Genomic DNA, 27,007 nt, shown 5'->3' on the forward strand with positions numbered 1-27,007 from the left:
TATATACCACAACAACTTGCGTTACAACTTGCAAGACATTTATAGAGGAGACGTGTACATTTCAATGATGAAGGGAACAGAGTCTTCCTCTTGAACTTTAGACTCTGCATCGGTACTTACTTGTAGGTACCAAAAAACACTCAATGAACACAAGGGCTCTTTTTAGAGCCACCTAATATCTAAACACTTAAAAGTGATTTTAAAAAAAAAATTCGGGTGCGCGCTGGGTGCGCGCACCTCGCGATGTTTTTAAAAAAAATTAAATCATTTTTTTGCCCTTCGTGGTCCTACTGTGCCCCCCTGACAATGACTAGGGGGTCTAGAACTCCCTACCCTGCCCCCTGTTCACGGTCTCCACCTTTCCTTTTTAGTGCGACAGACAAAATGGCAGCCGACACTTCCTGATTTCGACCGATTCGAATGTTTACTGACATCTAACAACCAATCAGAATTACGCTCGCGCACGGCAAGATGCGCGCACAGGGCTTGCTCAGTGCGCGCACGGTACGCGCGTATAGATATTGATATGCTTTTAAATGCTATTTTCGCAGGAAATACTGAACAGATTTACACCACACCTGCAAAAGGCACTTCCTTGACCTTATGGCTACCTCTCTGCCAAATTTCAAGTAATTCTGTTCAGCCGTTCGGGCTGTAGCTGTGTCTAAAGGTCCTATGGAAAAATGCATGGGGAAAACGCGTTTTGGGACCCCCCTTTTTTCTCAGCCCCTGCTTGACGAATCACCCCAAGACTTTCAGGGTAGGAGCTGAACGGAGCGCCCCATTAGTTTTGAACATTTCACGAGGATTCGTCAACCGGCGCCAAAGTTATTCAAAATAGAATTTTGAGATTTCCTATGGAAACACGGTCCTAACTATAACTATCTACTGGCAACCGCCAGTAGATAATATATATATATATATATATATATATATATATATATATATATCCACAACACTTCACGCCACCAGAAACCTCTCCAAGGACGAGAAGGCAGACCCAGATTTAGTGCAAAAAAACGGGTTTATTGAAGGAATGCCCGCACCTCCGACATTACGCGTTTCAGCCTCCTCCGAGGCCTTGATCACATGACGCGTTTCGGAACCATTTTTTCATTTTTAAAGTGACAGTGCAAACAATATCACGTGAAAATTCATCATAGACATAGGAGGTACACTTAATTTGGTAGTAATGAACCTAGTGACTCAGAGCATTTGCAGAATTAATCCCCACTGTGGGAAATACAATAAATATGTGCAAGGTGAGCAATATTATAAATATTCATGAAGTCATAAATATTTTAAAAAGCATGACAAGAATAAATAAACAAATTATTTGGTTAAGATATTGTTACACTGACAGTACTAAAAACACTGGTATAAAAATTACATAGAAAAGATCATATATCTATATATAAGATGTATTATTAATTAGAGGCAATCAGGACCCTTCTAATAAATCTGTCATAAAACCACGTAGGTGCATAATAGTACATCTGTTCTTGCTTACCCCAGTTATGCTTAAAAACTAGATTGCACACATGCTCAATTGGTTGAGAATCCTAGATTCCATATATATATATATATATATATATATATATATATATATATATATATATATATATATATATATATATATATATACGTCTCACCATGTGTATATCATACACGAAGGCACTCCTCCCCAAGAACGACACAGCATATCCAAAGTTCCTTCACATCCAAAGTTCCTTCACGAAAGTTTTAATGTGCTTTAAGCCAAAAGGTTTACCCAACGCGTTTCGACGAACATATCGTCTTGGTCACGGGTAAGTATCTGTTTCCTTTCAACAGTTAAATACATTCACCACAAAAGAAAAGAGGCATCGGCACTACGCGCAAGTCTGGCGTACAATAACATAAAAGGAGGACTACAGTTTGTATGTGTGCCTGGTTGATAGTTTGGCGGCCATCTTAGAACGGTAACACACTTTTATAATGTTTACCTTAAAAATTCAATCTCAATAAAGTTATATAGTTAACAGTGAACAGAGGCGAGAACAAAAAAATGTTAATTCACATTTCTGCAAACATAGCATTGTAAGCGGTGTGCCAATGACAAACAAGTTTGCTTAATCCTCTAATCTTTTTTATATATAATTCACGCAACTATAACTTCATTAAACATTGTTCTCAAATGCCTCAACATCGTATTGTAGTTCTCAAACCTAAAAGTTCGCATAATCTCCACATCCTACCCAAGTGGGTGAAAGTTATAAAAACGTTTATAAATTCAGGATTTCCTCGGACCCTGTTTGTGCACCGCCGCATTTGTGTCCCGGAGGACTGAGGATGTGGACAGTTTATATATATTTATATATATATATATATATATATATATATATATATATATATATATATATATATATATATATATATATATATATATATATATATATATATTCACTGAAAAAACCATAGGTTTCACACACGTTATAGTTAGGAAATAGCATTTAAAAAACCTTGCTAATTCACTGAAAAAACCATAGGTTTCATACATGTTATAGTTAGCTGGACATTTCGCTCGTAAAAAACCAATGAAATTCCCCCGTTATAGTTAGATCAGCTAACTATAACTCGTGCGCCCGCAATCCACTGCTGATGACGTCACATATTACAGCACTCATGACATGGTCAGTGACACCACTCATGACATCTCAAATGACATCACTGATGACATCATCCATTGAGTATGTGTTTCTGAACAATTTTAATATGTTTAATATATATAGGGAAAGGCCTGTTGAAGAATGAGTGGGTGTACAAGTGTGTAAATGGATGATTTTCTGTGGTGCGTTACTAACTCTATAAGTGAGTCATTAAATGTATCTTACTGCAGACTAGTGACTAAACTGTGTAAATGTCTGTATGTTTCTGTATGTTGGTGTATAAGTGGCTGCATGGTTTTGTGAATACCTATATGAGTGTCTATATGAGTTATTGATTGCTTGTCTCAGTATCTGTATGGGTTCCTGAGTGTTTGTGTGGGTAGGGTGTGTGTGACTCTATGCATAGATGTGTGAGTGGGTGATTCTATGGGTGCATGGTTTTAAGAGTGCATCTGTGATGGACAGTATGGTTGAGTGAGTGTATGTATGGGTGTGTTAGGGATGGAATCTATATCTCAGTGGTACATTTGTGAGTAACTATATATGTGAAAGGCAGTATATATGCGTGTAAGAGTATATAAGTGGGTAGATGTGAGAGTGTGATTGTGAGAGTGACTGTATGGATGAGTGTGTGCTTGTATCAATGATTCTATAAGAGCGTAAAAATGTGTTACTATTTTTATGAGTAAGTGAACTTGAGTGTGTATAACCGCATAGGTGAGTAAATGGGAGTGTGATTATTTGCATGACTGAGTAGGTGTGAGAGTACCTCTATGGATGATTGGTAGTGTGGGAGTGTCTATATAGGTGTATAAATGCATATGATAGTTTTGTATGGAGTGACTGTAAGTATGAGTGACTGTAAAGGTGAATGAGTGGAGGTGTATGTAGACCTAAGAGTTAATAAGTGGGTATGTAGTTATTGGTATTGTAGTATGTATGGTTTTGAGAATGAAACTCTTAACTTTTGAGTCGGTGTTTCAAAGGTTGTATTAGGGTGTGAGAAGATGTGGTAATTTATCACATGGATGACGTCATCAGTGATGTCATCAGTGATGTCATTTGAGATGTCATCAGTGATGTCATGAGTGATGTCACTGACCATGTCATGAGTGATGTAATATGTGACGTCATCAGCAGTGGATTGCGGGCGCGCGAGTTATAGTTAGCTGAACTACCTATAACGGGGGAATTTCATTGTTTTTTTACGAGCGAAATGTCCAGCTAACTATAACATGTGTGAAACCTATGGTTTTTTCAGTGAATATATATATATATATATATATATATATATATATATATATATATATATATATATATATATATATATATATATATATATATATATATATATATATTATTTGTGCAACGTTACATTTCATGTCCGGGTTAAATCTTGCTGTCCTTTCATAGAATGATGTCCCATTGATGGGATTGTACAGCACTGAGAGTGTGTGTGTTTAAAATAAAATGTTTTACTTCTTGTGTCCTCAAGAAAAGTAAGTTTGTAGGCTCCGTAACCACTATATGTGAGTTCTACTTCTACTTCTGGTATTTGCGTTGCAGCTAAGCAATAGGTAATCTTCCTTATGATGGTAGTAAAAGTTCTTTATTTTTGCTAGATTAAATAGGTGGGGTCCAAGGCGTTAACATATTGTGAGCCTTAAAGCAATATATGTTTTTGCTATTAAGGTTCTGTCTTGTAGCCATTACAGTCCAGTAGCTATTCTACACATTCGTTTAGACATTTGTTGGTTTATAAACGTTCTTTGAAAATACTTGTTTCGTTTTCCTTGGATTGCATCAGGCTGTTTTAGGTCTCTAAGATGTTATCTCTAGGTCGATTCTATTGGATGCTTTGCATTATTACTTAAGATTTCCTCCTTTTCTGAAGGAAATTACCCTCTAATGGTGTACCTTTTCTTCTTTATGAAGATGTTCATATATGTTTGTACATCAGGAGAATTGGTGTTTGCCTCATATCTTTTTTGTAGAAGACATTTGTTGGAAAGTAGGATCTGCTTTCATGGTCACCCCCACTTTTCGCTGGTGTCATTATATTTTACTGACTAGTCTGACTGGGATCCTGCTAATCAGGACCTCAGTCTCTGTGCTTCTTCCCTAAATTGGACATGGTGAGTACTTAGGTACTCTCCAGATTGGCTGCTGGTGTTGCATTGTAAGTCCCTAGTATATGGTACAAAGATACCCAGGGGCAAAGGTACACCAGGGATCTCCCATGGGCTGAATCATGTATTATTCCACCCATGAGAGACCACTCAAATTGTGACTACAGACCTGCCATTGCAGCCTGTGTAAGCTGGTGCTAGCACCCCTTACGACAGATATAAGTTTCCTTATATCTGAGGTCACTGCACTTAAAACTTATAAGTCACCCCTAAGGCAGGCCTTTCAATCTTGGAGGCAGGGTGCTCAGTTTTTAGTGTGAGGGTGGCCCTGCATGAGCAGGACACCTCTACAACTTTTGGAGTCCATTCTCCTGGGTTGTAAGTGCATCAGCCATTAAGATACATGGAGTGGCCATGCGTCATTACGCGATGACCATTTCAGAACTGGCAGTAACGAACCCTGTCACGTTTGGTATCAAACATTTTGGAATCATACTGTCCAGCCCCTCCTCTGCGAGGGACACCTGAATTGTTCCAACCCTTTCCGTAGGGTACTTAAGGGCTTACCTGTGGGTAGGTCCCTGGTTTTGTCGTGGGACAAGATTCAGATCACATACTAGTTCAACTTCAACCATCTGGGCATTCTGGACCTCTCTGGACTTCGCCTTGGGAACTGAGACTGTAACTGGGAAGACTTCTGTTGCTCCTGGTCTCGTCACCCTGCAAGTCTGCTGCAACGTCTATTCCTGTGCTCCATACAGGTTGTTCAAAAGGCCTGTGGACATCCAAGAACACCCGAAGGAATCTCCCTTGGAGTGAAGGAGTCACTCCCCTGCATCTGCAGGCACCGCACACAGCTGACCAGTCTGCTGATACTGGGCTCCCGAAGACTCTGAAAGGCTCAGCAACACAGGTGATGGTTCTGCAACTCCCTCGTGGCCTGCACTGTCTTCTCACCAAGTTTGAGGCCAGTATTCCTTGTCTGAACCGCTGGAACAGAACCCTTGTGCACTGTGTCGACTTGCCGTTGCTAAGGCTTGTTGCTTCTCTCCTCCAGATATCTTCAAGCTCCAAGAAGCGCCAACCACCTCAAGCATCTCCGGGAGACCAAGATCTACGCCTGCAGTGCCTCCTTTGCACCGTGGGCCTTCATCCTTTGGTGAGCTGCACAAGGTCCTTTGCCGACTACTGTGCCTCCCGTCTGGGGGTCCTCTTGGGGGTCTTCTACAACTCCTGTGGGCTCCCCTGCTTGCTCGAGCCTGCTCTGACTTATCTACCAGTGGTGAGTCACTTGGACTTTGCTGATCCGGACCCTGCACCCTTTTCGTCTATTACCTTGTTTGCCCCTGCCAAGGCTTGTTGGTGCCCCATGCTAGATACAGACCCCATGGCCCTCGACATCCCACGTGGGACAGCTTGTGAAGGCTCCTGGTCTTCTACAGCGTCGCCTGGTCTGTACAGCTGCAACTTCATGGGCACTGTCAACTCTCCTGCATCTTCAACATCGGTGGGCATTCATCTTCCCTGCCTCCTGGCCACTCCTGAGTGGCATAGTCTCAGTCCCCTCTGCTTACAGGTACCTTTCACCTTGAATTGTCCACGGATGGGTTGACCCTCCAACCTTCTATCAACCATGGGGTTTCTTCGGAGTTCACTAAGAAGGGTCCTTCTTCTTTAAAATTGCAACTGCGACTGACCTATTGACTAGCATCAAGCGCGCGGTTGTGGTCCTACTTTTCAAACAACCTCTGTTAGAGTTCCTAGATATTCACCTTGGGTGGTTCCTTGGGTCCCCGGATCTTCTACGTCTTCTGGGTCCATTCTTGACTTGAGTCGTGATTCGCATTCTACTATTTTAGTATATGGTTTGGTCTCCCCCTGGGGACCACTGTGAATTCTGTGCTAATTATGAATTATATTGACAAAGTATTGTGTTATTGTGTTGTATCTCCAGGTAGGAGATAATACATTGTGTTAGTGAGTGTTAATAATAAATACCTATTTTTAATTCTACACTGTGTGGTTCTTTTTCACTTAACCTATACCATAAGATTAAGTACTGGTAAAACAAGCTGCTTTACACTCCTTTTAGACCAAACCTGAAGGCTGATCTCCACAGCTATCACTTAGAGAATTTTCTACGTTTGTCTAAGACCACTAAAATCACCATAAGGGTTGTCTGGATTAGTACAGGGTACTACACTTACCTAAGTGTGCTCCATATACTAAGCCAGCTTCTCACAACGCTAACTACTATATTAAAGGATTGTTGCTCTTCTAGGTGACAACTGTTTTTATCCTTTAACTGACTCCAATTGTTTGTAGTTTGGGTTCACATTTTGTGGAGTGTTGTCGCTAGACGGAATATGCAAAATCAGTCCGATTTTTTTAAATTAAATAATCCTTTAAATTGTCCTGTTTAAGTATGTGGGAGACCCTTTCTGAATCATCTATAGATGGGTCTCTGTTCTTATAGAATGGTCACATACTAACCTTGGTTTTCGCTAGGCTATTAAGGTAAGGTTTATTTTTCATCCTTACTAACTTATTCAACTTTATACTACCATTGCTTGATGGTGGTGTCTCAGGCAATTTGCATTACGCTGATGTTTTGGATGGCTGTTGCTTTCCTATGTGGTATGATGCCCACTTTGATTGCCATACTGTTATGTCGGTATTGTCTGACTGATTACTCTGCTTTATTGTAAATCTATGTGTTATACTTTTCTCTTGTTAATAAATAAGCGGTTATTTTTTTTACTCCTATGTAAGTATACATTTTGGGGATATCCTAAAGGCATTTTTATTATCTCTAGTTGATTTTCCTAGGGATAAGACTGGTTGTATGCCAATTGTTGCTGTTATTCTCTTCAACTCTTTTTAATAGAGCATTCGTTATGCTTTTCCCATGGGTGATGGACCTTTCTCTATGTTTACAGAGCAGTTCTGGCTCAGATAGAACTCTATATGGCAAAGAGGTATTGCTCAATTGCGGTAACGATGTATCTGTGAGAGACGTATATAGTTATAGATTCCTTACCTCCCCACCCATCCTCCCCGTTCTGCGAACTGACTTCTAGGGATAGGGACTCCCCTACAGGGCCCTAGTTATGTGCACCAGTGGTCAGTGTCTTGCATGGCTCTGCGCTTCTGGCGTGGAAAGTCCTGTCCGAACTGACGTCAGCGAGCAGGGTCGGCGTCTAAGTAGACACCGCAACGTCATCCTGATGACCATGACGCCGACGACGGACATAGTCGACCGATGCCACCTACAGACGCGCAGGGGTACTGCTAAAAAACAAATTCTCCAGATCAAGTCTGACGCCTGGGGGTAATTCTTAGGTAAGGAATCTATAACTGCATATGTCTCTTACAGGTACATTGTTACCGAAGGTAAGTAACTTGTTTTTTATTCATATTGTTAGTTGGCTTCTACCACAGGTTATCATGCTAACATGGATAATGTAATTCCCATGCCTTTTAATGTCTTATGACTTCACTTATCTGTGGTTCCTTCTACGGGTTTTTAATTTGAAGAGTATGTTATTGTTCACCTACATTATCACCTACATTATCACGAATGTCAGATTTTGTTCCAGTGAGAGACTTTTTCATGGTCTCAGTTAGCAGACCATCCTCCGAGGATGGTATGCTTTAGTATCTGATTCTAAAGTAAGGAATCATCGCCTAGATGTCTCTATCAGATTAACAAATTACTTACTTTCGCGAATGCATTATCTGTTAGAGACTGCAGATTCCTTAACGACCCTCCCATCCCTCCTGCTCTGCGTACTGAGTCCTTTTTTGTCTCAATGATTTTGTTATGAAAAGTCACATATTAAGAATTCAGTGATTATCGGACACAAGAATGTTGCTTATTTTAGCACACTGCTTCAGTAGGCAGTTTCTATATGTGGCTCCACGTTTTGAGCGCAGAAATTTGTCCCCGAAAAAGCTGACAATGGCAAGGGGGTTACGTAGACTAAAGTATGGAATCTGCATTTACATCTTGTCACTACCAGATAATGCGTTACCGAAGGTAAGAAACTTGTTGTTTAGTGACTTTTGTGGTTCGCCCTGAGGATTGTGGTTGTTGTCTGTGGGGCTTCCACCCTTCCTCAACCAATAACTAAATTTCTTACACCCTGTATTTCTGCTGCACACTATGAAAGTCAGGACCATTGATAATTACTAGATCAAGTGGGCTTGTGCATAGTATGTTTGTCACCTTGATAGCATAAGCTGTAAGTAGCAATTGGGTGACTCGCCTTATATTTACTTTTGAAAGAGATAGTCTAAAAGCAGTGTTTTGGAAATAATAGTTGTGTTTTTACCTTTAACCAGTGAGTCACATACTGTAGTACTTCTGCAAAATACATTTAACTTTGTATCTCAGGTCAACTTGAAGCCTTCATGGATCGCAGACTAATGCAAGATGACAATCGCGGTCTTGGCCAGGGTGTCCAGGATAACAAAATTACTGCCAATTTGTTCAGAATACTGTTGGAGAAAAGGCATGGAGTTGATAAGGTAGACATTTCCTCCTTTATAATGTTTATAACATTTTATGGTATTCCATGCTCCTAGAATGAACTGTACATGCAATAGTTAATATTTTTGTTTTTCTCACTGTGTGAATTAGTTTTCAAGAACAGTTTACGAGTTGTTTGCCTTCAAATATAAATTTTGCAGAAATGATTGCAGTCTCATTATTTTAATATCCATGTTTACTCTCTCCTTGAGGTTTTTTAAAATTATTTAAAACATTTAATGCCACTGATAATATTGCACCATTTAGGTATGTGGTAAAGCATGAACATATTGTTGTTGGAGAATCTTTTCAGATGGATATTTCTAACTGCAGATTCCTCACCTTATCCCCCAGATGCTAGACTGGATCTGGAATATTTTTCAGTATAGAGCCAGCGCCCTAGTTTGTGCCGTCATGCAGCTCTGCATCGACCTTATTCTGCCCTGCAGGTGTTGGCTGGAGCTGTATAAAAGCAACACCCAAGCACGCTGATGTCAGGTTCTTTCTTTCTACGCCTTTGGTTACAGAGCTAGCTCTTAACATTTTCTTGTCATTTGATGAGGTTTTTTTATGAAACTATTCTTTTCCATAGTGAATGGAAACTTGTGCCCTTCTAAAAGTACAGGGTTTAAGCCTTGTAGGGACTTTTGCAAGCAGGCGTCTGTGACAGAACCCCATGAGGTATTTCTCTGGTGTTTAGGTTTAGGCCACGACTCCAAGTTGTGTTAAGAGTGTGCCCTGATGCTCTCGAAGGCTATTCAGGATCGCAGAGCCAAGCTGCATTCACTGACCATCGGAAGAAGTCATGCAAGTCCCTTTCTCAGTTGAAGTCGAGAGCTCGGTCCTGTTCTTGCTCTCAGGGCCACCCCTTCGGGTAGGTCAAAATCCCAAAACTCTTAGGGCGGGTATTTGAGGAGAATTGAGGCATTTGGGAAATAAGTGTACTTTTCAACTAGCCTTGAACTTTGGTAAGTCAACTTCAGTTATTTGCTGGCTAGGTACTCCCGCACATTATGGGACTTGGTCGAAGAGCTCTTGCCAGCAGTCCTGGCAGAGCTCCGTGACAATTTGGGGCAGACTATTCAGGTAGGTCAAGATGCAGACAGATATGTCATGCAGTCAGACCTGGACGCCACAGATTGATTAAGCAGGGCAGTTGGGACTAGCGTGATGGTATGGTGCCACATGTGGATGAGATCCACAGGCGCAGTTGCAGTGAACTTTCCATTCCCCAGCTCCTCTGGCAGCATCCTCCATGCCACTTCTGTTGGCCTGCAGCAGCTCATGACCACCCGGTGTAAGACAGACTCAGTCATTTCCTCCATGGGTAGCAAGATATAACATTCAGTGGGGGGATGTGGGGAGGTGGGACTTTTAATGGTTTGACAGGGCTATGCCCTTCTACTTCTTCCCAACACACTGAGAGTGCGCGGGTGTGTAGTTTACAATCTCACAACTGAAGAATATTTTTAGGTTGACTGAGACAATAAGGGAGTTAGCAAAAATAAAACAGTTCAATCTCTTTGAAGCACATTTGGTCATACAATAAAGACCAGGAATCGATGATTAAAGTTAAGTAGTTTATTGTAAATTAACAATCAATCCAACTAATACGAATATCAAAAGGATATTAAAAAGGTACAGCTTAGAAATTGATACACTGAAATCATGGAGTATGTTCAGTCTTAAGATTTAGATATGAAATAACAACAGCTACGATGATACAGAATATAAGGAATAGAAATGTGTTCCTTAAAGAAACTCTAGTATTCCCTCCTAAACATGAATAAGCTTTAAAGTCATCTAGTACCTGATTCTAGGTTCTAGGTTCAGAATAAGGATGGGTTTTAAAATGGGGTCTCGAGGGAGTTTGAAAATGCGAGGAGGAGTCAGCATAGTGGAGGCTCCAGTAGAAGTCTTCCAGAATTGGAATAAGTACTTAAAATAAATCTTGACCCCCGCTCCATCCCAGGAATAAAAGAAGTAGAGAGGTCTGTACCCCTCAAAGTCCAAGCAAATCTGCTCTAGCTTCTAACAGTGTGAACATTAAATTAAAGCATACGGAAACTCCCGCATCAGGCGTATCTCCCCCCACCCCTCTAGTGACCAATGGTGTCCGACCTCACATCATGCATTGCACAACATTCCCATCCCACAGAATTTGGACAGTATCTGTAACCTTGAACATCCATTCGGTCCTGATACATGAGGAATAGGAGGATTCATCTGCTCACTAGGTCTCCACATTCTTACCAAGACTTCTCTTCTCAGGCCTTGCAATCAAGAAACTTATACAGACAACAATACTCCTTTTCTCCTTAACAAAGCGTTGAGAACGCACCTGCAAAGGAAAAAAACGTGCTGATCAAGCAAAGTACACTTTAAAGCAAGGCCTTAAGTCAGGCTAACATTAACAAAGCATTCAATGTGCATTTTGATTTCATGGTTATACATGCACATGTGTAATTTTAATAAAACTGCGCAACGATTGCAAGGAATACATGTTTACATATGCAATTATAGCTTGAACTGTAAATGTTAAACTTGAGTAAAGAATACGAGATTAATGTTATGTTGAACATTAGTGCACGTTTATAAATCTCTAAATTCTACACTGAATACATTTCATTAAATGCATTTAAATGAGTCATGCACGTCAATAGGATTAAGGCACACTGTGAATATAATGTCAGGGGCACTTATATAATTGCACTTCTGTGACGTGTAAGAGAGTAGCCTAAATTACGCTGGTCCAGTCCCCCATCTGATGGCGATGTTAGCCATCACAATAACACACATATGAATCCTTATCATGAGAGATCAAGTCAAATCCTTGAAGTTCTCAACAGCTTTCGTTTGGTCTTTTCTAGATGTTTCAGATAATCGTAAAATGTAGACTTACTCTCCCCCATTCTACATCCACTCTCTTTCCCCCCTTCCTCTCCTTTGCCTCTCTTGCTGATTTCATATACTTGTACCTCTTAAAGGTTACAAACCGAGATATTGCACAATGGGCAATTATTTTAACGGGATCTCAAAATGGAACCAAATAATCTGCTTCCAAGGTTTCCAAGCCATGCGCCTATTTCAGCAGAACCATTGCCAATTGCTTCTCATGCACCTGTAGCATCTAACTGCTCCAACTCTCCTTTCAAACCAGTAATATTCTTAATGTACATCTTTAAGTTATTACTTTTGTCAAGGAATGCAGGTATAACATTGCTGTACCTTTAACATTCTACAGACTCAGCCCTCTTTTGCAAAAAGGATGCCTAACGCAAGACAATTCTGTAAAACCATGGATCTCATCGCTACTATTGCAGTATCTACAGCTAACAGGGAACGTGCCCTACTGGTGGTCAATTTTCTAATCTTGAGAACATTGAATATTACTCCTACATTTGGAATTTTTGCACCAAAGATATCTCCCACAATTTCAGCACCAGTACTAACTCATTTAGTTCTAGTTTTTGTCTCCCATGTAAGATTATTCATATGTTCCACATGATAAAACCTTTGGAAAACTACATCCAAATAACATGCACTATACCATCCCTTGGGCAATTTGAAATATGCATGCTCTTCACAAACCAAAAAAACCTCTAGAAATAACAGGATCTTGTCCTCCCAAAAACGGAAGCCAAACTCCAACATACTAAAAAATATTATCACAATCACTTTTAGCCATGTATATAGTGTTAAGAGTAGATATATCCCTACTCTCACATAATTTCACTGTTTACACAAATCTAAAGGTAATTCAGGCATAACTCCTAAGTCTCAATGTTTTGCATATTCTGCATACCACTGTGCTAAATATTTCAGATCCCTTCCTATTTTTCACGATTTATTGCTCTTTTCCTTTCATCGGTTAAATCAAAAAAGGAATTCTCCACCTCAGTTAGGGAACATGTTAAATTGTGTCTATAGGCATAAGCCGTGGCCAGAGTCACTTTTGGCCTAAGGAAACTATAAACTGTCGCCATTATCTTAGAGTGATAATGTCTATTCAAATACTTGAGCAAAGGGACTTCAGAAAATACTAAATCATAATTCGGAAAATAATATTGACTATGTCTTGTTCCGTAAACCAGACTTAACAGAAGGCCACACCTAACACCATATGTGTGAGAGGCTGGCCTGGTATATGGTGTCCACTAATTAAAGTGAGCACCCGCACCAGTCCAGACAACCCTTATGGTGATTTAAGAGGTCTCGGACAACCTTAGAAAGCTATCCAAGTGCTAGCTGTGGAGAGCAGCCTTCAGGCTAAGTCTTGAAGGAGTGTAAAGCAGCTTTTTTTTTACCAGAATGTAATCTTATAGTAAAGATTAAATGCGAAGAGAACCACATAATAGTTATAAAAAATATGTATTTATTATATAACACTATCTAGTACGTTACAGTATGTCCTACACGGAGATAGACACAGCGCACAATACTTAAACAAATAAATGACATTAAATAGCACTAATGCACAGTGTGCCCCGGGAAGGACCAAACCATATGCTAAGAAAGTGGAATAAGAACAACGACTCGAGTCAGGATGATGTCGAGAGGACGTAGAATCGCTGGGACCCCAAGGAACCTCCCAAAGTGAGTAGATAGGGAACCCACGGAGGACGGGTGCAGTATGGGAACATGACCGCGTGCTCTCTACAACTCCATGTGAAAGTCGCGGTTGTAGTTTTAGAGATATGATCGAGACGTCTAGCCGCAGATTCCTTAACTTAGAATATCCCCAGGCGTCAGACTGGTCCGGAAAATTTTGAGCAGCAGCACCTCTGCGCACCGGGGGGGGGGCAGCACCGTACGGCTCCGCCCTGACGCCATCCATGGACGTGATGTCAGCGGAGCCATAGGCGACGACGTTGGGCCGTGGCCCAGACCGACCTGGTCGCTCTAGCACACACCGCCAGTCAGCGCATAGCCCTGAGCGGCTTCCTGCGCGGACGGTGGGAGTGGCATCGGCGACGCCAGGTTCACACTGCCAGTCAATGCATAGCCCTGTGCGGCTTCCTGTGCGGATGGTAGAAGCGGCGTCAACGACGCCAGGCTCAGAGCCGGACACCGCGTCGGACTCAATGACGGGTTCGACGTCCAAACCCACACCAAGCTCTAAGCCTGACTACACGTCCCACGGCAACGCATCATCCGACGCCGGTCTGTGCCGAGCTAACGTCCATCGTGGAGACAGTCGATGTCCAGTAGACTCCGACACGGCGCCCGCCGACGCCACTGTCGACGCATCCGTCGCCATCTGTGTCCATCCATTCATCGACACCGGCGTCCATGCCTGGGGTTGACCTCCCTCCAGATTCCTCGTTTCTGTCCCCTCAGCGGGGTCGGGCGACTCCAGTATCCGCTACGGCCTTTTCAGAGGCTGCTGATGCTGCTTCACCTGGTCTGGGGCCACTGGTGCAGGTCCTTAGTGTGGCATGGCCTGCGGCTCGTTCCCCAGCCCCGCTCTTTATGGCAACTGGGAGAATAAGCCTCCAACCGTCTCGTACAGACGGCCTCTTGTCCCCTCCTAGGGTGACTACTGAGCTAGGGGTTGCCTATGTGCGGACTATCAACCGGGCAGCTGCTATCCTCGGCTTGCAGCCTCCTGGGGTACCCCTCATCCCAGATCCCTTAATGGATCTGCTCCATCTCAAGCCCATTACCGTGGAGCCCTTGCTACCCCATGTGGGTGCTTTATTAGACGCTCTGCGTGGCGCATGGGCACGGCCCTCTTCCGGAGACCCGGTTGATCAGGCCATTGCTGGTAGGCACCGTCCCGCCCTGGAGGATCCACTTTGCCTGTCCCTCCACCCTGCCTCTCAGGGCCTGGTAATTCAGGCGGCCTTTGGGTTGCAGGACTCCTCCACTTTGCCCTTGTTACCTCCCACCTGGGAATCCAGGTGGCTGGATGCATGTGGAAGACAGCTTTTTGCTTCTTCTAGCGCGGCCATCCGTGCTTTAAACACTGCATGCGTGTTTGCATGTGCGCCCTCTGCACTCTGGGACTCTGTGGCTAACCTTCTTCCTTTCCTTCCGGAGGAATTGCGCCCTGAATTACTCCGTCTTGTCCTTCACGGCAAGGAAATGGCTCATTTTACAATACGCTCATCCCTGGATACCACAGACTGTGTGGGCCGTGCTCTTGAACTGTCGGTGGCTTTGCGCCGTCAGGCCTGGATGCATGACAGTCGCTTCCCTGATAATATTCGGGAGAGCCTCCAAGACATGCCGTTTAATAGAATAGACCTTTTTGGGTCCCACGCTGACTCGGCGATCTCCAGGCTTCTGTCAGGGCTACCGTAATTCTGCCGTGCCACTGACTGCTTGACTTTTCTTCTTCGTTGCGGTCTTCCTTTACGGACCAGTTTTTATCAGAGGCAGGTTGGTGCCTCTGTATTGTCTGTATAGCCGTATGGCTGTTTTTTTTTTGTTTCAAGTCCTCTTACTGTCTGTTTTGCCAAGAGGACCCCCTTCTTGTCAGGGGTTGACCCTTGACCTATGTGGGGTATTGGCTAGTGGCAGGTGTCCGCCTTTGCCTTCGTACGCTCCTGTGGAGTTTTCATTATGGGTATCCCTCTGGGGCTCATATACCTCCTTTTACTGTGTCCCGCAGGGTCGCATCGCTCTTTTGTCTGTAGTGCTTGGACTCCGGGTCTAGGTCTATGCTGTGTGGTATCTACCTCGCATAGGCTGGCATCTTGCTTTTATCCTATGGTCCGTCTTTTGGTGCCAGCCCCTTCTGGGTTGTTCTTCCAAGTAGGGAGTTGCAGTGGACCTCTCTGTTGTAGATTGTTATGGCCTTTTGGCTTATTCCCCAACAGTTTTCTCCACATCCCCGCGGCTTTTGCACAGGGATTTCTACGTTCCAATAGCATTCTGAAATGTGGCGGACTCGTGGAGAGTTCTCCTTGAACCCCGCTCTTCCTGGTGTCTAGGACCCGTGAGTTGGTCCTAAGTACTCCCTTGTTAGGCTTGTCTTTTCTTTTAAATTGTCGTGCGAGGGGACTGTTCTCTTTCTTCCGAACTGCTGGCTGACGTTGCTTGTAACCTGGCCTAGTTCCACTTTCTATGTAACTGCGGGTACTTTTGAGCGTACCCTAGTGCCTGGGTTTGGCCGGGTTTCCGCATCTTCTTGAGGCTCTTTCTGCGCCATGTTCTTCCTCATGGCTTGTGCGGCCCGTTGCCTTCTTGCTATTGGGCGCATCTCAGCTGTTCCTGCTGTCTTGCTTCCTAGTGTTCCTCCTGGCCACATATGAACGTCTTTCGAGCTGTGTAGGGGCATCCTTTCAATGCTCTCCACAGTACTCTTTCTCTGTGGTACATGTGAGTGCGCTACGCGTTCTCTCCACCATACCACTTAACCAGTCCTTTGGGTTGGCTTGTCAACTGCCACATCCTGCGGTTCTTTCGCACCGTAAGGTTCAGTTCTACTTCCTGCGAGGTGCTGGACTATCTTTTCACGCCCGTTTCTTTGCTGGGTGTGTTTTTCTTCCATGTCGGCCCGTGCTGAGCGTGGGTCGGTATCCTGCTGCCTTCGTATCTTTACAGGAGCAGGTTTAACAGTGTTTTACGCTGTTCAAGTAATTTAGCTGGGGCTAGCTCTGGCTTCTTGTCGACACCTTGGATACTGTGGATCCTTCATGCTTCTTGGTCTTCTTTCGAAGTTGGGCATTTTTTTCAATCGGGCACAAGCATTCTGGGTTGGTGTTTTCCTTCTCTCATCCCCTCTACATGTGGGGGTTTTCTTGTTATTCTGGATGGGCTGTGGTGCCCTCGCCTCCCCTTGATTCCCTGCTCTCTTCAGGCCTTGGGGGTTTGGTGGTTGGCTGAGCTGTCACTTCTGTCCCCACTGTGTTTCGCTCTTTGGTTGACATCACTCTTTTGGTCATGTTATTGACGTCTGGATTCTCTCTGGACCTTCGTGGGGTTCAGTCGCAGTCCCGCCTCCTCTAGGGGCATGGCTTTGGTATCTATTCTAAGTTGAGGAATCTGCGGCTAGACGTCCCTATCAGATGAACAAGTTACTTACCTTCGGTAACGATGTATCTGGTAGAGACATAGTCTAGCCGCAGATTCCTTAACGCCCGCCCGTCCTCCCCGTCCTGCGACAATCTTTTCAGGTTGGGCTTTTTGCCTTCGCCTCCCTTTTGGTGGCTTTATTCTCTGCAGGGTGACGTCTTCTCCTCACTCCGACTCACAAAGCTACTTCCTTTTGTTCGGGGCTCTGCTCTGCCCATTCTTGTGATTGGACGGTATGCTCATGTGCCATGTGTCCTTTGCAACCCCTACCCTGGGTTGTCCGATCTGAGTCTAATTCTTCCCTTCTATCTTCTTCAACCGCTTGAGGTCTCTTGCCTCCCCTGCAATCTAGCGGCTGCAGTCTCTGACAATGCTGCATTCGGCAGGTCCATTTTTCAGACCTGACGTCTCCTTTTGGGTGACGCTTTATGGTACTTTGTCTTTGCTCCTGGGTTCTGGACTGGTTGTCCTTCACTGTCATATATTGTGGTTGCAACCTTACTGCCGGCTGCTGTGATGGTTCACCATGGAGCTATGGCTCAATGGTGAGTCTTGTGCCTCCGGTGGCACAGGCTCACACAGGCCAAGGGTTCAATCCTGCCTATGCTCTGGATTTTTCTTCTGCCTCCGGAGGAGGTTTTGGACTAAACGATTGAAGGGGTCCCTCCCAGAGTGGTGCTCTGTTCTTTTCCCTCCCTCAGTTTACAATATACGGTGCCTGGCACTGTCTTTCTATGGTGATGTTTTTTTCATCATACCTTGTTTTTTCCTTTTCTTTTTCTGCACACTGTTCCCATATTTTCACAGTTTTTGGTGGTGGCTTCGCCTCCTGACGCGGAAAAGTCTTCTGACGAAAACTGATGTCGGCGTGCCGGGAGGGGCATATATGGCTCCGCTAACGTCACGTCCATGGACGACGTCAGGGCGGAGCTGTACGGCCACTCGGAGCCCAATGCACTTGTTAAAGAATTGCAAACAAGCACATGCACTTGCAAAAGTACGTGGTGCACAGGGGTTAGGGTATTGCAGCCCCCACGAGGGATTTTGACCTCAAACTTGGTTAGAGGGCAGCTCAGCCATCAAGGTACATAGAAACCCACCTCCTGTGTTCCTGAGCCTTTCGGACTCCATGGGAGCTCTGGATCAGCAGACTGGTCAGCAGTGTTGTGGTGCCCGCAAATGCAGGGGAGTGACAATCTTCAGTTGTCTTTAATGCTCCACAGGTCCTGCACAGATCCTGTATGGTGCACAGCCAAAGATGATGCAGCAGACTGAGAGGGAGACGGAGTCAGGCCTAAGCGAAGTCCAGAGTGCCCAGACGGTCGAAGTGCAGTGGTTTCTGGTCAGAATCTTGTCCACGACGAATCTAGGGTCCTACAGCCAGGTAAGCCCTTAAGTACGCACGGGGGAGAGTTGGAAAGATTCAGGACCCTCCCAGGGGAGGGTCTGGACAGGGGGGAGGTTACTCCCATATCCTTTGTCCAGTTTTGCGCTAGAGCGGGAACCAACGGCTCCCAGGACTGTTTTGTACTGGACTATGCACAGGGACACCAAATGTGCCCCTCATGCAGAATTTCAGTCACTGGCAAGACCCACCCAGCCCTAATACACTAAATCCGTTCTGGGAGGTGGTCACTCCTCCCTGTGACAGGATTCTTATTGTTCTGCCCTTCCCTGCTCAAGCTTGGCTCAGCAGCAGGAGCGCAGAAATGTGTCTCTGGTCTGCAGCAACCATTTTGTGCTGTCCGCAGTTAGAAGGCTGGTTCCGGGAACAACAGGGACCCCATGAAGCTCGCTTTTGAGGGGTGGAATCATACCTCTCTTACAGGTGTAGTGGTATGATTCCAGCATGTTTGACACCGAACACAATAGGGTTTGTTTCAGCCGATTTAGAGTTGGTCATCACACGGTCGCGCAATGCCCCTCTGTATATTGTATATGGCTGCTTCACTGACAACCCGGGAGAATGGACTCCGTAGACTGGAGGGGTGTCCTGCTCTTACAGGGACACCCTCTCACTTCGAACCAAGCACCCTTCCTTCAGGATTGTAAAGAACTGCTATAAGGGTGACTTATAGGTGTTAAGTGCAGTGACCTTTTGATATAGTAAACCTATATCTTAAGTAAGTAGTACATGCACCAACTTACACAGGCTGCAATGGCAGGCCTCTAGTTCATTTTTGCATGGCCCCTCGTGGGTGGCATAATACATGCTTCAGCCTACAGGACACCTCAGGGGTACCTATGCCTTGGGTACATGTGTACCATATACTAGGGACTGACAATGGTACCCCAGTATTCAATCTGGAGTGTATCCAAGTACATATCATAACAGTTTAGTGAGAAAACAGATGGACTGGGGTTCTAAGCAGGATCCCAGTCAGACTAGTCAAAAACAGTGTTACATCAAGCAGAAAGTGGGGGTAACCATAAGAAGCAGATCCTACTTTCCTACAATATATAAGAGGAATATGGTGATAGGTAATTCCCTCAAATGCTAACGAAGGCAACTGCATACAGACATAACAATTTATTGCATTCATAGTGTCAACATATTCATAAAGTAACTTAAAATAAGCATTTGAGGCATAATCTTCTCTAGATATGTCTACATGCAAAGCTTTATAATCATGTGCATGCAAACTGTTGTCAGTAGGATGTGGGGTTTTAGGGGTACCACTAGGCGTAAGTTCAGCTATTGTGGAAAATGTAGGGGAAAACAATCCTACAAGAAGAAGAATTAGTGCTAGTAGTCACAGCTATTAATACACCTGCTAATATGAATCCACGCTTATTGTGTTCATCAGCTTCCATGAGTTCTCTAGCATCACACCGTTAAACAAAGAGTTGCAGAAAGCAGATATCTTTAGTGTGCTTTTACTTATGCAGATGACAAACAAAGTTCATAAATCATGTAATGAATTTATTTACAAAATATTTGTGAGTCTTCCTTAGCCCTACTCCGTGTTCTAAATCACCCCCTTATGCTCCTTGAGCACCCTCGGGCCTAAGTAATCTTAATTCTTTTAGGAGAGTCTATTAAACAGTGGCGGCTCCTCGAGGGAGTGCTGCGGGGCGTGGGGGGACAGGGTGGGGGGTAGTAAACTCTGGAATGCGGCCAAACGGAGTTGTGTATACAAATAAATAAATAAATAAAAATGAATTACATTGTGCGCTGCAACGCCGATATGGCGTTGCAGCGTGCACAATGTAATTCGTTTAATCCAGTTTTTCTGTCAGGAACACTGCGGAGACTCCTCAGCATAAGAGGCAAAGCGTCTGGCCATTTCACAGATTTTGATACACACTGGTCAATCTGGCTTTCAACGTGCCATTGACCTAATCTACTATGTCAGAAGTCTCTGACCGATATCTGCAATTTAATCTCTTCTCCACTTGAAACACTGGACACAACATTTTCAGGACCTCATTATTGAAATGAGTTCCTCAGTCTGACTCCAACAAAGTCAGGAAACCGAATCTTGGTATGTGCTCCCTCAATATCAATTTGGCTACTGTAAGACTGTCATTACTCCTGGTCTTGTAGGTTTCCACCCAACGCAAGGAGATGCACACAACCACCAGGACATATCTCAACCTGTTGCATACAGGCATCCCAATAGAGTCCATCTGCATTCTGTTGAATGACCCTCTTGACCTTCCTATATGACTCAGTCACTGGGGTTCTTTTCCCTATATTCATCTGTTGACACACAACACATTTGTGACACATTTCCTCAGTCACCAATCTAAATCATTTATTAAACCAATGCTGTTTAAACAACCGTACCACGGCATCTCTCCCAATGGGAGCGGATTAATGAAAATATCTTGCCTTTGTGGACAACATTCTGTCAGGCCACACTGGCCTGCTATGTACTGAAACTCATATATCATCATCTCTCTTCACACATCCTGCTCTGATACAGCTCTGCGATTCTGCCTCTGTCACTTCCTTCTGCAAGCTCTTCACTTCTTCCCAGGTTATAGTTGGTCTCACCTTCAAGTTCATTGTCGTATTCACCATTGAATGTTCTTGACCTATGAGCACAGTACCGTACAACCTCATCGGCGTAGCGATTACTCCCTGTTACATACTCATCACCACTGCGATGAGAGGGACACTTGACAACTGCAATCTTTGTAGGCATCTGTAGTGCTTCAAGCAGCCTCATTACATGGTCCCTGTTGTGAATTGGGGACCCAGATGATGTCATAAACCCTCTTGGTGACCATAATTGTCCAAAGTCATGAATGACACCAAAGCCATACTGACTATCTGTAAATATAGACACCTTAAGCTTGTCAGAGACATCAAGCTCTAGTAAGAGCTATCAATTCCAATTCAGCCACTTTTGCAGAGAACACTACTCAAAGGCAGGATGCTTTGACTACTCCTGTACAGACTGCATAGGCAGCTCTCAAGTTTCCTTCATTATCTCTTAGACATGACCCATCCACTAACAGTATGTAAACGTTTTGTACCAGTGGTTTATCTTGTATATATGTTCTTAACTTGATGCATAGTTCAGTGATATCGAGACAATCCTGCTCAACCTCCCCCTCATCATTTTCATTATCCAGAAGTGGCATCAGGATTCAAAGGAGCAGATCATTTGAGGGTGATGTTCTCCAGTGCTAATATGATTTGTTCATATTTGGTCAAGCGACTGTTTGTTGAGTGCTGTGTGCGAGTATCTGTCAACAATATTTCGACTGAGTGTACCTGCACCTGAGTGGGGTACAAGAACAGTTAAGGAATGTCCCATCACAATACTTTCACACCTTTCTATGCTGACACCAACTGCTGCCACAGCTTTAAGTCACACAGGCAGCCCTGCGGCTACAGGATCAAGAGTAGCAGAAGAATACGTGAGAAAAATAGAGTATGCAGTTCCTCAGAAACAAAGGGAGAGAGAAAGTGTCAGGAAGAGACTGTGTAAGGAGGAAGGGGAATTCCTCTAGTCGGAACTAGGGTCCTCACACACCCAGCAAGCTAGGTGTCATGCTTCATCATATGGACCTGCTCCTCGTCGGGACGGCGCTGCAATCCCCGACGGGCACCCTTAAAGGGGCTCTTTGGCGGAGATCTTTAGTTCCTGGCCGTATGATGTGGTGTGTGTGAGGGGCCTAGTGGTGTAGGTGTGGATGTGTGTGAGTGATTAAAACAAGTTGGATAGTCCACAAACAGGACTTTATTAAGGAAAGGCTATCCACTTGATTAAAAACAGGAAACAGAGTGGCAGCTGACTGACGTTAGGGTTCAGCTAAGCTATGCTCTTCTGTGATGGTCAACATGTTTCATGCCTGGTGGTCTAGTGATCCATGGCAATTCTTCAGGACCTAGTTATCAATTAACTATCCACACACTGTGGGGAGTACAATAGTTACCTGCCACGTGTATTATGGGACAATGGTCTCACCATATGCAAGGGGGGAACCTAAGGAAAGAAAAGTTTTAAATAAGATCACCCCAGCATCGGTCAGTGTTGATATTTAACTGTGATTCAAATAGTAACACAAGGTCTCTCTCCCTAGACAACGTGACACAGAACTGTGACAATTGTGACTTAGTGTAGAGTAACACAATATACAGTTCTAAATATTCATCGTGAAAGTGGGGTTAAAAACAAGCACCAATTAAAAAATCAGAAGACCGGAGAAAAACGTTGCTCTACAGTATAAAATAGAGGACAGGTGTTCACATGTTGAATTTACAGTGAACTCACCTATGTCGGTGTCTATCCCTGCTTCTGTCCGTATTCGTTGCGCCCCCCGTAACACCAGACTTCTGGTGTACTGATAAAAAATGAGAGGTAGAGGGAAAAACGAACAATAAGTAATAATAATAGACAGGGCAGCACACCCAGCCTACAGTGTCATCATAGGTGAGGTACTAACGCCCGTGGTATGGCCCCATTATGCGGGGCGGAGTATTGCAGGCCATGGCACCGGCCGGGGGTTGATACAGTGTCAAGAGAAACCCCACCAAGAACTGAGAGTCAAAATAAGGCGTAGGTTATTGTTATCAACCGCCAACCGGTATTGAGTATGTCATACTGGACATCATCGGAAGCCCCACCACGCAATAGCCAGAGCCCCCACGAGGGATAAGGGGTAAATCCAGCCCACATCGAATGTGTATCCATAAGGGGCGGAAAACACAAGCGTGCTGAACCGGGTGCATCCTTGTTAATCCTCAGGTGGCGGCCTAGCAATGCGCGCTCATGTAGTCCAATGTAATCGCACCTCTGAGAGTTGTGGCTGAGACCACCAAGTTACACCATATGCCCCCGAGTCCAGTGAGGGACTCACTCTACTGAATACCACCGTACCCGATAGACACGGGTGTAGACTCATGCCGCTTACAGGGTACCATCGTAACCCACCGGGAGTACCAAAAAAATAGAAAAGAAGATGTCAGACTTACGTCAATGTTGTTACCGGGACAGGCCGTTTAACCTACCCTTGCGCCACACGAACCGGGAAGGATGACTCTACTCCGGTTCCTCCGTAGATGAGGTGGTGTAAAGGGGGCGGGCCGACTAACCGGAAGTTGACTCAACGTCAATGCGTGATAGAAATGGGTGATTCTATGTAATGGGGATGTCGTTTACGGCGGCCATCTTGGCAGAGGTTATTTTACTATAAAGAAACGGACCAAACAAAAAGTAAAGGCCAAGTGAGAGTAAACGAGGGGGAGATCACAAGGACGGGGTATCAATTATGATCAATTGGGCCACCATAATATATGGTCTACGATACAAACATGGGGTCATGAGATTTAAAATGTGTGCTTAAAAATGTCCACTAGGTACAAGAAGTATCAGGGTGGTAACAGCAGGGCACAGTTAGGGTGAAGGGGGGGCAATAACCCAGCATAATTCCCAATGTTTCAGAGTAAAAGCGGCTCATGATCCCATATAGACTCAATTATTATTTTACCATGAGCGATGCCCACGGGATTTGGTCGTTCAGTCCTTCACTATCAGCCCTCAAGCGATGCACCCATCTCTGTTCTATCTTGAACAGGGCTTTCTGTGTGATCCTAGGGTGGGCCTCGAGGACTAACCATCTTAGGGAATCTGGTCTATAGCAGAAGAATACACCACAGATCGTTTCGCATTTCCATGCATTTGTGGAAGCACTGAGAGAGCACAGCCATCCGTCTTACTTCAGAAGAGAGTAAAACATGTATTGTAATTGGGCATTCCTACTGCCAGGGAACGACAGAGACTTCAGCTTTAGAAAGGTAATCAAGCAGCCATTGTCCCATGGTATTGAATCAGACACATCTTTGTGTCGGTCTCTGTAAAGGCTCTGCCACTAGGGAAAAGTTTGGTATCCACTAGTGAGAATGGCCCACCATTCCCAAAAATATCCTGACCTCTCTGGGTGGTTGATGGTTTCATTTTAATAATCGGTGAGATTCTTTCTTGTGACACTTTTCTCGCTCCTTTCTCAATGTGATGTCCAAGACACAGGACTTCTTTTCGATAATACTGCAACTTACTTGGGGAGGTCTTTATGTCCATCCTCAGCTAAGTGGTTAAACAATGCAGTGGTATCTGGTTTATAAGCTTCCTGTGTATCTGCTCCAACCAGCAAATCATCAATATACTGCACTCCGACTGAATTATAAGATCTGATTGAAAATTGAGAGGCTCCCTGTATACCCTTATGGTATTCCGCACCATGCCAAAACATATTTGAGGAAGGGGAAGTGGTACATGCTGTCCTCATGCAGTTGTACAAAAAAGAAGGCTTGACACAAATCAATGACAGTGCACCACTCAGCCTTACATGGAATTTGAAACAAAATTACAGCTGGATTCAGTATCATGGGATAACAGAAAAAAAACTATGCTGTTAATTCTTCTCAGGTCTTGCACTATGCAGTACTTTGGGTAATGGGTGAATTAAATGGACTCCCCAATATCTCTTTCAAAATGCCTTGTTGTATCATTGACTTAATCACTGGAGTAATCCCAACAATGGTTTCAGGGGTCAGATTATACTGTGGGATTCTCATGTATTCAGCATTTGGTTTAACTGTTATGTGGCCAGGTTCAACTCCCTTTATAAAACCAATGTCTTTTCCTCAAAAAAGTGCCAGACTACAGGTTTCACTGTATCTCTGAGATCCTGTGGTAAATCATCAGTCGTCATCAAAGGGTACAAACTGATGGTTGGCCCTTGACTTCAATTTAAAGGCTGCATCCCTTTGGGGTTCAATAGATAGTGCTATTTAATTTGCTCAAGAGATCACATCCTAGTAAGCTCAAGGGACTCGAGTCACACACTACAAATTGGTGAATCACCTCAAAAGACCCTATTTTAACAGGTGGTACTTCTGTTTCAGAGCTTTTCATTTGTTTATTTGAGACTCCTACAACTTTGATTCTTTTTCTGCGAGAGTGCTAAGTTTGGAGCGTCCACTGTTCTAACAGTAGAATGGGTAGCACCAGTATTAATCAAGTTGGCCATTCACCTCTCCTTCTATGAATGGACCACTCTGGTTTATTTCCAAGACTGGGCCTCACAAGCAATCTTCCTCCCTCTCGGGCACCGTCACTGGAAGAGGTTTGAGACGTAGCCTTCAAACACCTCAAACATAGTAAATTACTGAAACTTATTCTGATTTTGAAAGTAATTCTGATTTAAGTTTGAGACTTGATTTGAATTACAACAAGGACCATTTGCCTTTTGCTGTGGCATTGGGGCTAGTGGATTCGGCATCACTGGAGCTTGGGGCACATTAGATTTTTGCATTCGCTATCTCGGTACATTCTGTGATTGAATGTTTTTTTTTACCCTGTGGCTATGTTAAACCCAAATTCTGAACTTGTTTCTCACTCATCACTAATTACTCTGTTGGGATTAAGACGACATTCCCCCTTGTAAGTGCTCCAATTTACAGAATTAGTGACAAAGATTCGATGTCATGAAAGTGCCACATCAATCCCAGTCAATTGGAACACCATGACTTCTACCTTGCTGTGGGAATCCATTTCCACTGTGCATCATAGGAGCTCCCTACAGATACAGTCTTTGCATAGAACCAACACTTCCTACAAAAGGTTGACTCTGGCTTCCTCTTTGTGCTTCTTTCATAAGCGCCCCTATCAGTTTCTCCTTCAGACACTTCTGCTTCATTTCCAATTCATCACTACAATATTTCGCATTTCTCAGAATCTCATCTACTGATTTATTCTGCCAACTAATAATATGCTTTTGAATCATCACGCTAATCTCCGGTTTCAATCCTGTCACAAACCGAGACACAACATTTTCTATGGCTTTAGCTCTGAGAGTCTCCATTCCACTCGGCTACTTGAACACCTGCAACAATCCCTTATAAGAGACATGTATTCTTTGGGCTCCTGAGTCTTCCTGTTAATCTTGACCCAATCAGTGTGGTCATCACTTTTTCATTACTAACAGGGATGGGGCATGCACGCGTTACTTGGTTTTAATGGGGTTCGTTCTCTGTCTGCTTTATGGCCATTTTACATTCTGCCCACAAATCACTCAGTACCACAATGTCAAAGAAGGTATTCAAATCCACCCATAAGACCTGTTAAATCTTCCCTGGCTTTTCTCTCAGTTTTGGGAAACCATTGGTGAATGACACAAGATCACTTCTACTCCAAAGCAAATGGACATAACTTCCAGAA

General features: G+C 43.9%; 1 protein-coding gene across 2 annotated transcripts in view; it reads left to right on the forward strand.

Annotated features, from left to right (window-relative positions):
* MAN2A1 (mannosidase alpha class 2A member 1) overlaps positions 1–27,007 on the forward strand; it is a 1,157,125-nt gene that overhangs the window by 1,018,548 nt on the left and 111,570 nt on the right. For both annotated transcript variants that reach the window (XM_085632583.1, XM_085632582.1), the window contains one exon: positions 9,174–9,307. In XM_085632583.1, the coding sequence (XP_085488709.1) occupies positions 9,174–9,307 (134 nt within the window). The remainder of the gene's footprint in view (positions 1–9,173; positions 9,308–27,007) is intronic.

This window comes from Triturus cristatus, chromosome 2_1 (assembly GCF_964204655.1).
Source record: "Triturus cristatus chromosome 2_1, aTriCri1.1, whole genome shotgun sequence".
In the NCBI taxonomy this organism is placed as follows: domain Eukaryota; kingdom Metazoa; phylum Chordata; class Amphibia; order Caudata; family Salamandridae; genus Triturus; species Triturus cristatus.